We start from the raw sequence: 13533 nt of genomic DNA on the forward strand, positions 1-13533 counted from the left end.
CAGGTAATGTGACTCTGACCCTTATTTCAAAAACTAAATAATCAAAACAAATATAGTATCATTGTAGCTATCCAAATTCCCTTTGTCCGAAAATCCTGGTTATCTGAATCCATGTGCATCCCCATGTTAGTCACTAGAACTTCTGCTTATCTGAATGCCCAGTTATCCAAAAGCTTTGGATGTCCCCCAGGCCCTTTGGATAAATGGGAGTATACTGTACATTGTTTGCATGTGTATGTGTAGAAATAACTTTCTACTTATATAAGCATTGTATTGGGGGGGAAAGTGGCAAACCAGGCATGTTCTGGAGAAAATAAATGACAAAGTTCAAGGAAATAAAGATACAATATTTACATAAATTAATAAAGTGGCTTAGTGTAGGCCTGGCCTAGATTCCTATGACATGCAAGTAAGGGTATTTACAATATAGAAGGAAAGGGTTTAATTAGTAAGAGCACATCTCATAATACTTTTGTTTGTTAGTTATCTATAGCCACACACGTGTTCTACCTTAACTCTGTATCTCCTGACTTGTGAGAAATAGGAAGGGATCACATTGGGCCAGCTTATGCTGCCTCAGCAAGTTGATACATTTTTTTAAGAAGTTGCCAATTTGTATTGTGAAATCAAGTAACTTTGAAAATGAAGTTTCTAGCCTTTATAGTTACAAAAACTATCTGCAAAATGTGAACTGAGTATATCTCAATGCTGTGATATCTGTAACAATAACTCAGAGAGTTAGGAACTACTCCATTCAGCTCTCTTGTATTTGAACTCTGAAGCCTAATGGTGATGATTTAAAATGTCACAATTAACAATAATACAAAATAGGCAATTTTCGTGAGGGGAAATGTGTATGTAATTTGTTTCAGATGTCACTGAAGTATAAAATACAGTACTATCCTATAGAAGTCTTCTATAACACTGGTTCTTTCCCCGCCTCAGGTGAATTTCACTGTAGACCAGATCCGAGCGATCATGGACAAAAAGTCCAATATCAGGAACATGTCTGTGATTGCTCATGTTGATCATGGCAAATCGACACTGACAGACTCTTTGGTATCTAAAGCAGGTATCATTGCTTCAGCCAAAGCTGGTGAAACACGATTCACAGACACGCGGAAAGATGAACAAGAAAGATGTATCACAATCAAGTCTACGTAAGTACCATAAAGTTATTTTTAACCTTTGTCTGAATCTTGTAATGCAACACTGTAAAACTGCCTCCTCTCAACCCCACACACACTCAGATTTTTTATGAGAATATTCATACATGGATTAATGTTATTGTTAATAAAATTAATGTTAATAGGCCATGCTATCTGATGACTGTATCACCATACTTTGCTAAAAGCATAGTAGCGATTATTTTCAGAATTCCTTACCTACAGAAGATACAAATGTTAGTCAGTTGAATTAATAAAATGAATATAGCACTATCAAAGCATTGCTACGTCAATGCTAGGACCTTTAATTTACAGGGTAGTTGGGGATATCTTATTTGTTAATTATTTGCTGTTCCACTTGTTTCTTTTGAGCCAAAATGTCCTGCAGCTATGCTTCTTGAATTGAGAATACATATTATATCCTCCATACAGATGTTGTGATCTTTATGTTTTAAAGTGCTAAATCTTCAAGTGGATTCTTACAGTTGCACTCTTCTCCTAATATAATATTTTCTATTTGTTACTTGAAACAGCACACATTTAAAATGAAACCCACTAATTGACATTTCATTCTTTTTTAGTATTAAATTTGCCATTTTTCTTCACTTGTGCACGTAGAATTTAAATTGAAATACTTTGATGGCTTTTAGTTTTAAGAATCTAGTATGAATGTTTTTAAATTATTTTAGTTTGTAGATAACTTGTAGGTAGTGCTAATTATATTAGAGTTATTTTTGTAACAAATACTTTTGTAAAATGGACGATATCAGGGTTCATCTTATAAACAGCATGTAGTGGTCTCTCCTACTTGCTCTGGGCCAGATTCTGACACTTTTACTCATAATGAGCAGTACCTTATTCTGAGTAGTTCCTTTGATCTTAACAGGATTACTTGCAGCAGAGTAAGATACGACTCATTGACCAGAAGTGGCAGAATCTGACCATTTGTGATGATTGAGAATAGCATCTTGACATGTGACGTATGACTCCGTGCAATGGTGTGAACCAGTTGAAAATAAGTTTGTAGAGCAAGTGATTTGGGCCAGGACTACAGTGTTATAGCATGACAACTATCCTGCTATGTTGGTCTTGAATCAAAACAGAAATTCCTTACAGCCAGAGCAAAATGTTGGATCCCAAGAATTCTATGAGCCCAAAAATAGTGTTGAGTAGTTTCTCTTTCATTTTCCTTTAGTTTATGTACATCGTGATGACTGTGTTTTTTACAGAGGAGCTACAGGAGACTCCATAATATACATTTTAAATTACTGAAATAAAATGTTCTTTCCTGTAGGGCAATCTCTCTGTACTATGAACTCTCGGACAATGACTTGGCCTTTATCAAAGAGTACAAAGATGGTTCGGGTTTTCTTATTAATTTAATAGACTCTCCTGGACATGTAGATTTCTCCTCTGAAGTTACAGCAGCTTTTCGTGTCACTGATGGTGCCCTTGTAGTTGTTGACTGTGTTTCAGGTGAGTGTGCTTTAATTAAAAGATTTTGCTGCATCATTAAAAAGCCTGGTGGGTGACTTAATGCACTGGCCTTCTTGCTTTGAAGGTTTAGTTTCAGTTTAGTTGAAAGTGAATTGATCGTGGGTCTTAGTCCCTAGCATGTTCTCCTGTTCACATCACGAGGGATGAATCTGACCCAGGCTCTGTGGGTGAAGTGTAGAGTGGCTGGGAAGTGAAATCCATCCTCCAACCCAGCATCAGAATGCAAGGCTGCTGCTCAAACTCCCCATTTCTCCCCACAGCTTTTTACAATTGCTATCCCAGTTTATAGACTGGAATAATAGCTGCAGTCTGTCCCTGCCAATTGCACGAAGCACTGAGGCTACACAAGGAATTTCTGTGCTGGGATTCTCTGGCCAGTTTATATAGCATAAAGTGGCCTTAGCAGACTGAAGAATCTGAACCATTGACTTTTTTTCCTCTTAGGGGTGTGTGTTCAAACAGAAACTGTTCTGCGTCAAGCAGTTGCTGAGCGCATCAAGCCAGTACTGATGATGAACAAGATGGATCGTGCTCTGTTGGAGTTACAGCTAGAACCAGAGGAACTTTATCAGACCTTCCAGCGTATTGTGGAAAGTGTCAATGTCATCGTTTCCACCTATGGAGAAGGTGAAACTGGACCGATGGGTAATATTATGGTAAAGAAAACTCAAGTTTTTGCTTTAAATGATACCAAGAATAAATATATCCAGAAGCTTCTGTGGTAGTTCACACTTCCTTACCAGGATCCTGTCGCAAACATATTTGTAGATTTTGTATAGGAGAATGAATTAAAATATTTCCACAGTGGAAGCTGGCAGTTTCTTGAACTCAAGATCCTCTGGCCTACCACCTGAAGATACCTCTGATCAGCCCCCTGCCACCTGTATTGTTTCATCCTCATGCAGAACAGGAAATATATGAGAGAGGGCAACCAGTTGAGAAAGGAAGCAACTAGAAATCAGGAGCTGAAGGGGGAGAAAAGGTAGCAGGAGGGCATCAGAGAGATAGTGGGGAATAGATGGAGCAACAGGAGGGAAGACAGCTTGAAGAAGAGGAAAGAAAGGTAGGTACTCCTAAATGCATGTTTTGACATTAAAATATTGTGAATTTTAAAGCATTTCAGGGTCAGCATTTCTTCTGCCTTTGAGAGAAGAATAAGGTGTAGACATAGGCATAGCCTTGGGGTTCACACCAAGGACCAAGAATTAGGAGATTTGGATTCTTTTGTTGATTTTGCTATTTAACTCATTTATGATGCTGTGCAAGTCACTTCCTTTGCTGTGCTTCTGTTTCCCCATCTGAGGATAACAATATTTCACTACCTCACAGTGATCCTGTGAGGCTCCTTTAACAATTATACGTGAAGCCCTTCAAAATCATCAGATGGCAGCTGGTATTAGACGTTTATAACATTTTTGTGGCACACAAACTGGATTTGCTGTCCTCTGATCGACCTAATTAGGCTATTGGGAGCTAAAATCATTGACACTGTAATAATATGTTATACGTAGCCTTGAATGAAAGCTGTTCTATCTGGTGCTTGACATAGATGTATGAGTATTATTCCCATTTTGCACTTAGGAATAGCAAGTCATGGAGAAATGATGCGACTTGCCCAAGGTTACAGTCAGTATGGAAGAGTTTAAAATATAATCCTGACTATTAGTCCTGTGTTCTAATCACTAGATCATGCTGTAGTAAGTATTGTGTAATCAGTTTCATACATTAGCTCTGAGACAAGCTAGTTCTTTATAGCCACACATTTCAGACCTGGATTCCTAAAGTTTAGCTTCTAAATCCATATTTAATTTTAGAAGCCGCCAACTTTGAAAATTGTTACCTCAAAGAACTAACTTGTCTTGCAGCTAACTGATAAAACTGACAATACCCATGTCACATTTTGGGGTTCAGACCAATGAGAGATAGTATCTTCTTCTGCCCTGTAACTGTAGGTGCCTTAAATGCTTTGCTGCTATGGTTCACAGCTTGCACACCAACAGCCAGCAAATATGCAGTTCCCTGAATATCTGTGTGCTCTGCAGCCCTTGTACAGTACTTTGCTCCCACCAGTCTGCCTACAACACAACAGCCGCACTGTGGTCTCCGCCAGCCTGGGTTACTACTTGCAGGGTGACCCCAACACACCCCCAGGCCCTAATTTCCCCAAAAGTGTGTGCCCTGAAATGTCCAGCCCCCTCCTGGAATATTTGGAGGCATAATAAGGTTCATTGTTCCTTTAAAGAGTCAAAAGCATAGCAGCTTGTTGCTGTAACTGGAGTTAATAATCACATCAAGTCAAATACAGTATGGGGTTGATTTAGATTTTAGACTAAAAGGTCAAACAAGTTTATTTAATCAAAATGGAGGTGTTGAATTCAAATATAAGGGATAAAATCAAAATGGTTACAAGCAAAGAAAAGTAAAATATGCTTTCTAGTGGCTAAGACTTAATTCAACAAGCTATAGCCTTAGTTCCAGGTAGATTTCTTACTTTTTTTTTTTCTTTCCAGCCACGGCTGACTTTCAGTCAAGACCTTCCACAGAAGTACAAGGTGCTAGTTCCCCTTGTCTTTCTCAGTAAAGGGTCTTTGCCTAAGCAGATTTCTCACCTATATTCAGTTCCCAGAGTCTTCAACCCCTTGGTTGAAGGACCCATCTTTCTGAGATTGCAAGAGCTCTGTCCCTTTGTATCTGTGCAGTGATGGAAGCCAAGATGGTGTCTTCTTCTCCCCTTATAGCTTCCCCAACTCACTGTTTTGTCTCCAGACTCAGGATAACCTCATGTTGTTCTTCCCTAACTGTGGAGTTCCCATCCCCCTGCTTATTTGTATGTAAATGAGGCTTTCATTATATTTGGTCACACCTTGCTTAATTTCAGCAGTGACAGGTAGATAGCTGCCTTCCCACCTCTTCTGGGAGAAAACCTGTTTTTGTCAAAACTTTAAACCATAATGAGTATTCATAACTCCTCCATGCAGTGTTAATACTTACATTTCACAATTATATGAAAGTTAATGACACCCTGGTGATTAATAAGAGACCTTCCTTGAGACACTTATTATAATACAGCAATATTGTACAGACGTTCCCCGGGTTACACTAACCCGACTTACGCAAATCCGCATTTATGGAAAAAGTTCCGTAAGCTAGAAATAGGAGGGTTGTTGGGATTTTTTTGCGTAATGGTTAGAGATACATTTCCGACTTATGAAATATTCGAGTTACACAACGCGTTCCGGAACCGAACACTTGCGTAAGTCGGGGAACGTCTGTATATAATCAGTTGATTAAATTACTTATCATTTGAGATTTAGACTTCCTGTCTCTATAGTCCAGTAAATCATTGAAATGTATTCTCAGATAAAGATCCTTTTCTCCTTCTAGGAAGGGACGCCATGTTGTCTGGTGAAGACTTCATGCTGATTCCTCCCCAACTGGTGATAATTCAGTCTTTACCTCCTCCCCTTGTTAGCTTGATGGTTTTGTTTACGTTTTGAATAAATGCACCTTCATTGGCTCTGTCTGATGGCCAGGCTGCTCAGACAAACAAATACACTGGTCCATTAGGGCAGACTGGGCTTATGCACTGCTTGCCAAGCACATAACTCTAGCATATATTCATAACTTTCTATGCACCCGGTACCTATATCATGCAAGAATGTTAATGATCAGTGAGTTATTAGTTTTGCACTGATATCTTACACAACATCATAATCTGTATCTAAAAGGTAACATTGTGGTAGGTGTAGTAAGTATGTCAGGCCTGACAAGAGCTGCTGCAAAGAGTACTGAACCACCAAATGGCCTCTATCGCAACCTACTACATCATGGTCTGGAGGTTAGAACGAGGGCTTATTAGCTAGGATTGTATCCTAGGCTCTTCCACATTGGGGTTCAGTGGAGCTGCAGATACCCAGCCACTTAAAATCAGACCACTTTGCCTAAGTTTAGGCACCCAGGTTTCAACTTCCAGAGGTAATTCAATATCAAATATTCACAGAAATTCATGGAAATATTTGGAAGGCTTTAAACAAACTTTTTGCTGTAGATATCTTTGTAAAATATAATCAAAACTCTTTGGGTGTAATTGGATTAGCAAAATGGGACAAAATAGAACTCTTGCTTCAAAGTAAGATCCAACAAGACCAGTCTTGTCAAGATTGCAGAATATTGTGGGAGCCTCAATCACATGCTACATCCCACTGAAAGCAAAGTGTCTTGTCACAGGCATTAACTATCATTCTGTTTTTAGATTGATCCCCTTATTTGTACTGTTGGGTTTGGCTCTGGTTTACATGGCTGGGCATTTACTTTGAAGCAGTTTGCTGAGATGTATGTGGCCAAATTTGATGCCAAAGGTGAAAAAGCACAACTCCCTCCAGCCGAACATTCAAAGAAAGTAAAAGATATGATGAAAAAGCTTTGGGGAGAAAAGTGAGTGATGAAATACACATGTATACATAGGCACGTGCTTAGATACCACAGCGATAGGCTGTTCAGGAATAGCTTAATGAAGTGTATATATTTAGCACAGTGGCTTAGTCCCCCACCCCTTTAGGGCCCTTTAAGAACTCATAGTTAGGACCCCCTCAAATTCATGGTCATGAAAAATGTGTCATGAACCATGAAATCTGATCTTTTGGGTACTTTTACCCTATACTGTAAAAGTATACAAAAGTATACAGCATTTCTCAAACTGGGGCTCCTGACCAAAAGGGGGTCACAAGCCTATTGTCAGGGGGTTGCGGTATTGCCACCCTTACTTCTGCACTGGCTTCAGAGCTGGGTGGCCGGAGAGCAGCAGCTGCTGGCTGGGTGTCCAACTCTGAAGGCAGCACTGCCACCAGCAGCAGCCCAGAAGCAAGGGTAGCATGGTATGAACGCATCCATGAAATTTGCTATTTATGCCATGACCAACTTGCAAAAATGTGTGATTACTCCACAATTTAAATGGACCCCTACTTATAGTTCAGAGTAGTTCAACCAGTCCCCACAAGGGGTCCCACTTATTTACTCCACAGGGTACTCACTGGCCCTCCAGGCCCCAACCCCAGTTCAGTCTCTCTCTCTCTCTCAGTAGTCCAAAATATCGCAGTGTATTTGAAAACAGAACACAGACTCTCACTGTCTTGACCCCAGTTTCAGCTAGGCACAGCCCCATCCTTCCTGAGGATTCTGTCTGCTTCCCATTACCTCTTGCCTGGAGTCTGTCCTTCTCCGCAGGCCATTCCAGGTAGGCCTTTGCTATCTGTCCCCTGCTTCTTGGGCAGGATCTCTCCTTGCCTTGAAAGCTTTCTCCTGAACTTCCTTGGCTTAGTATCAGGCTTCCTGCCTCTAGCAGCCTCAGTTGCTCTCTCATCCACCATCCCCAGCAGTTGCCTGCTGCACTTTATATAGAAGTCCCCTGATTTCTCTTAGGTGGGGCTCATCTTGTAATCAGGGCTGGCTTAGCCCCAGGCTCTCCTGCCCCTGGGCAAGGCACCCTGTTCCAGTATACATATTTAATCCAGACAGTTTGTGGAGAAGTAGCTTATGCCTTTACAAAAAATAAATGTTAATGAGCAGCCTGAAGAACTAGACATAGTTAACATGTATGGCTCAACAATATGTCTGTGTGCATGTGTGTGTGTATATATAAAACTATTAGGAATACTACACGTATGTGATACAAATATATTCCAGAGGGGGATTCTGATGGCATAAACCATGGTGGGGTGGGAGAGAGAGAGAGACTGGACTGTTGCCAGAACTTTAGGATGGAATTTGCTTTTATTACAATGTGTGGATAAAATGAATATGCAGCAAGTTAGATTATGGGCCTTATCCAAAGCCCACTGAAATCAGTCGCAGTCTTTCTACTGAATTCAGAGGGCTTTGTGTTACCCAGGGTTTTCGGAACCCAAAGCAGTGGTAACTTAAATGTTTCTCTCCAGGCAGTGTCAGGAATAAATCAATGGGGACACAGTTCCTCCGTCTGCTAAATGATTGGTACAAACCAGAGTGCTTTTTTCTCAGGTCTTAAACACACACACATATATGCTGTAGCGGTAGGTTCAGAGTATCCCAAATATTATAGTTACCCAGTGTTTGAAATGGTTTCACGTGATCAATAGCTAGGCTTCCGGGGGGCTTCCTTTTGTCCAGCTGTTGGGGAGTTCAGGTGTCAACTCTTTGCCCGAAGAAAAGCTTCTTTGGACTGTTCCAAAGCGTATTCTTTTGCTTAATTTTTTTATAGCTAGCTTAAACAAAGCATAACTCGTAGTGACTCCTAGTGGGTCACCATACTAATCCCTAGTGGGTCACCAATTTTCTTAATTTTAGCAAACTACTCATTATTTCTTATTAAAGCATTTCTGGTATTTCTAGTTATAACAACAATAAAATTTATATGTCAGGAGCACTTAAAACCAATGTTGGCTGTCCAACCATTCTTTTCATTTTCATGATATATTACCTTTTTGTCCCATCCTCCAATTCTGATTAGCAAAACTGCAATCATGCAGTTGTTTGGCCTTGCCTCTCAGAGCCCTAAAATTATTTCTAGCTATGTGGTATTTGGTTTTCAGCTATAAGTCGCTGAACACACAAAATGGCTGACTTCAGTAATATCAAGTTCTGGGGTAACGTTTGGACCATGCCTTATAGCGGGAGGAATAATTATGCACAGATGAATTATAACTGCATTGTTTGGAAGTTACAGGCTAATTATTAGAAGATGTATTAATGCTTAGAAAGAAATTTTCAGGTTAAAGGCACTACGGAAGTGCGAAGTCCTTTACAGATGTTAAATAAAATCTAATATTACTCCATAACTAGGGCTATACCAAATTTCACAGCCATGGAAAACACATCATGGACCATGAAATCTAGTCTTTTATGTTTTTACCCTGTACTATACAGATTTCATTGGGGAGACCAGGGTTTCTCAAATTGGGGGTCCTGACCCAAAAGAGAGTTGCAGGGGGGTCACAAGTGTATTTTAGGGGGCTCGCAGTATTGCCACCCTTACTTCTGCGCTGCCTTCAGAGCTGCTGCTGACTGAGGGTCCATCTCTGTATGCAGCAGCGCAGAAGTATGGGTGGCAATACCATGCCATGCCATCCTTACACTTCTACGCTGCTGCTGGTGGCAGCTCTGCCTTCAGAGCTGGACTCCTGGCCAGCAGACGCTGCTCTCCAGCTGCCCAGCTCTGAAGGCAGCACCACCGCCAGCCACAGCACAGAAGTAAGCGTACAGTACTGTGACTCCCCCACAACTCCTTTTTGGGTCAGGATCTCTACAATTACAAAACCCTGAAATTTCAGATTTAAAAAGCTGAAATCATGAAATTTACAATTTTTTAAATCATATGACCGTGACATTGACCAGAATTGACCGTGAAATTGGTAAGGTCCTATTCATGAGATAAGCAAGTTTATGGGGATATTTAGCATAGAGTTGAGGTGATTTATCCAAGATAACAAAAGGTATTTTAGGTAGACGCAGGAGTTCCCGGCACCCAATTCTTTGCTCAAGCCACTAGACCAATTTCGGTGATTGAAAATACAAATCTAATCCCAGTGCATGGGTATCTCTTACAAAACAAAAACACTTGCTTCCTGTACTTCTTTTATCCAAAGCAACTAACTCTTCTCCCTATGAATGTAACAGCTCTGAAATGTTCCAAGTAGGAATCTCTCCTTTTCCTACTATTTTAGTGCCCTGTACATAATTCAAGGTGTTCCACACTGAAGCACAGTCTTGTTCTCAGAAAGTGATTGATCAGTAGAAATCTTGAAAAGTTTTCAAACCATGGATGATTATCATCTCTTCAAATACTTTTCCTCCAAAGTTCAAACCGGATGAGTAAAGCACCTTAAATCAGTGGCGGATTAACGCCCAAGGGCCCTGGCCTATCTGGGGCCCCCCAGAGGGGCACTGGAACCTGTTGTAGTAGGAAGAGAGCCTGAGACATAAGCCCTTGTATTAGAGGCCTGGTATGAGGCAAGACCTGCTTACAAAATTTGGCAAGAACAGGGCTAATAATGCAGAAGTACACATTCCTAAGAAATGCTAAGCATAGAGTACTTATGCAAACATATTCCGATATTAGGTGGTACCAGAACATCCCAATATTAAGGATGGTATAAAAACATTCCCCAAAGATAACAGGAACACACTGGCCCCTTCTTAAGGATAAGGCTAGGATGACTGTATGTAATAGAGATGTTTTAATTGAACCAACATGTACAAGGTGATGGGTAATAAATAGCCATGTCAGGGGGCAGTAACTAACTATGTCAGAGGCAGTACTAACTTGTTTGTATCAGGGTATAAAGATGTATCTCAGAGGGAGTACTTTTGTCTAGCCGAGGGGGGAATGGAAAGTCCCACCATTCACTGAGCTGTGTCCATTGTCACAGGCATGTCTTAGTATTCTTGTCAAGTTTGCCAGGTGCTATTACCGTGCTTTGTTGACAGTAAACCTGGCCTGGTGCCTTCGTACCTTAACGGATCTTGTGGTCATTGGGCTGTTTGCTCAAGGTCTGCTCTGCCGGATGTCTGCGCAGAGCTGGGGCAGTACACAGGGAGAACACACACATGCAGCCGAACATCTAACCACACCTGTGTAAAAGTGGGGGTGGGGCCACTGGTGCCAGAATGGTAGCTCTACCCCTGCTCCTTTTCTTCCCCCTTGGGGCCCCACCCATTGGCCCAGCCAGAAGCTGGAGCTGGGCTGTGGTAAGAGCCACCAAGGGAGCTCGGGCCGCTGTGGGGAGCCCCAGACCTTCCACCTACCTGGGCAGGGGCCAGGGTGCCTGAGAGCAGCCCCCAGCCCGTGTCCCCACTCCCCGGGGCACGTTGCCCAAGGCTACTACAGCCATGTTAAAAAGCCGGCAGGCCATGGCCACCCTGGCCCACCTAGTTCCGGTGCCCTTAGGCCCCCGGAGTGTGGGAGGCCCAAATGTTCTTTGTGCCCAAGGCCCAAATAAATCTTAATTCACCTCTTCCTTCAACTTTTTATTTAGATATTTTGATCCAGCAACCGGAAAATTCAGCAAATCAGCCACCAGCCCAGATGGAAAGAAATTGCCACGGACATTCTGCCAGCTCATTCTGGATCCCATCTTTAAGGTAAAACAAAAAGTTAATCTGTAGCTGCCCCAACTGGCATTTTCATCCGGTGGTATAAGTGTAGGATTCAGCCTAGAAAAAGACAGAGGCTCACTCACCAAACCTGGGCTCCATAAGCTGGTTATTTGTACAGCACACACCATGTGTGCAGTCCCTGCCTTCCAGAATTTATGATCTAGGTAAACTACATACAACAGTATGAAGGAGAAAGAAGGCAACACAAAGTCTGAAAGAGGAATGGAATGTGGCACAGGTCTTGTTGTTCTCCATTTAAAAAAAATTGTTAGTGCAGTGAATTTGTTTTAATATAAAAAAGAAATTATTTTGGTGTTATCCAAATCAAAGGTTTAGGAATTATCTTTCATTGGGAGGTTTAGAAAATACATTTGGTGTGACTGTCATCTTTCAGATCTTTGCTGGAAATCATGAATTTTATTTTTTATACAGAACAAAGAATTACTAAATAAAAACCTAAATTTGGAGACTGTGAGGACATTTTCAATCTGCATGTTACAGATCCACTATTTACAGCAATATGTTGGAACAGATTTAAGATGTATAATGGTAAATCTTTTACCACACTTTCCTCTGTAGATCTTTGATGCTATTATGAACTTTAACAAGGAAGAGACAGCCAAGCTGATAGAGAAACTTAACATCAAGCTGGATGCTGAAGATCGAGACAAAGAAGGCAAACCACTTCTGAAGGTATTTTAAAAAGATCTAATGCAATAATTCAGTTTGACTTTTTTCCTTTAACCCAATAGTCAGGATTAATGGAGTTGCAACATTTGCTGCTGGTCCCCTTCTATTTTTGCTACACAGCACAGCCCTCCAGAATACTTTATGGGTCTTAGAAGGACCTACCTTACTTGTCAGTTGCAAATCTCAAATTTATCAACTAATCATAGGGGGCAAACAAAGACAACCTTGTGTATCTAGAGTGCTACAGTTCACAATAAATTATCTGGAAGTGTGAGCCCTTGAGATATGTGAACAGGATTTGAGTCTGATATTGTACAACCAAACAAAGGCATATTGGTTAAGAGGGAGAGAACGTAGATTGCACATTCAGGTAAATAAATAACTGAAGAAAACTGCTAATGCAACATATATATATTTTGCATCAGTTGCCTTGAGAACTATAACTTTTTCAAAGTTGCCTCTGCACATTCCCACATATGGGATGTGCTAACTTGTCCATTGAGCTTTGAGAAATGTCTAGAAAAGCAGTGACTATTGGGACCTCACAGGTACCGTTTTGCAGCACTTAGTGTTCAGAGCAGAGGCTGTAAGAAGCTTTATCTCAGTTCTTCTGCTAAACCCCAGAATCCTTAAGGGTATAAGACTCCATGGAAGAGGGAAAGGCAGGCAGGTAGCGTGGCTGTGCAGAGCCAGCCGTCACAAAGAGCTGCAATTACTATTACTGTAGAGCACAGAATTAATAACTCCTAGAAATGTCATGAATAATGGTGTAATTGGGTCTCCTTTCTACAATTTTCCACAACTGATTAGTTAAATTTGATGGCAAAACTACACATAGAAAAGTTACAGTTATACTCATGGTTTATCAATAAACATTAAAACTGCTGCTTCCATTCATAGCTTCAGAGTTTAATGTGGCCCGAAGCATAGCTTCCTCCTGAAATGTAGTGCACCAGCTTGAAAAAACTGAGTTTTCAGAATGCTCCATTTGAATAATTCAAATGTTAATTATTTTCATTAAAAAAGAAAAAAAACAGGCAATGAGTGGAAT

At 40.8% G+C, this 13533-nt stretch overlaps 1 protein-coding gene across 1 annotated transcript in view; it reads left to right on the forward strand.

Moving 5' to 3' along the window:
* LOC102944271 (elongation factor 2-like) overlaps positions 1–13533 on the forward strand; it is a 36324-nt gene that overhangs the window by 7525 nt on the left and 15266 nt on the right. Inside the window, 6 exon segments of the mRNA XM_037902478.2 lie at positions 946–1160; positions 2461–2642; positions 3108–3319; positions 6916–7097; positions 11672–11777; positions 12372–12485. Of these exon segments, the coding sequence (XP_037758406.1) occupies positions 946–1160; positions 2461–2642; positions 3108–3319; positions 6916–7097; positions 11672–11777; positions 12372–12485 (1011 nt within the window).

Source organism: Chelonia mydas, chromosome 5 (assembly GCF_015237465.2).
Source record: "Chelonia mydas isolate rCheMyd1 chromosome 5, rCheMyd1.pri.v2, whole genome shotgun sequence".
NCBI classification, from domain to species: Eukaryota; Metazoa; Chordata; order Testudines; family Cheloniidae; genus Chelonia; species Chelonia mydas.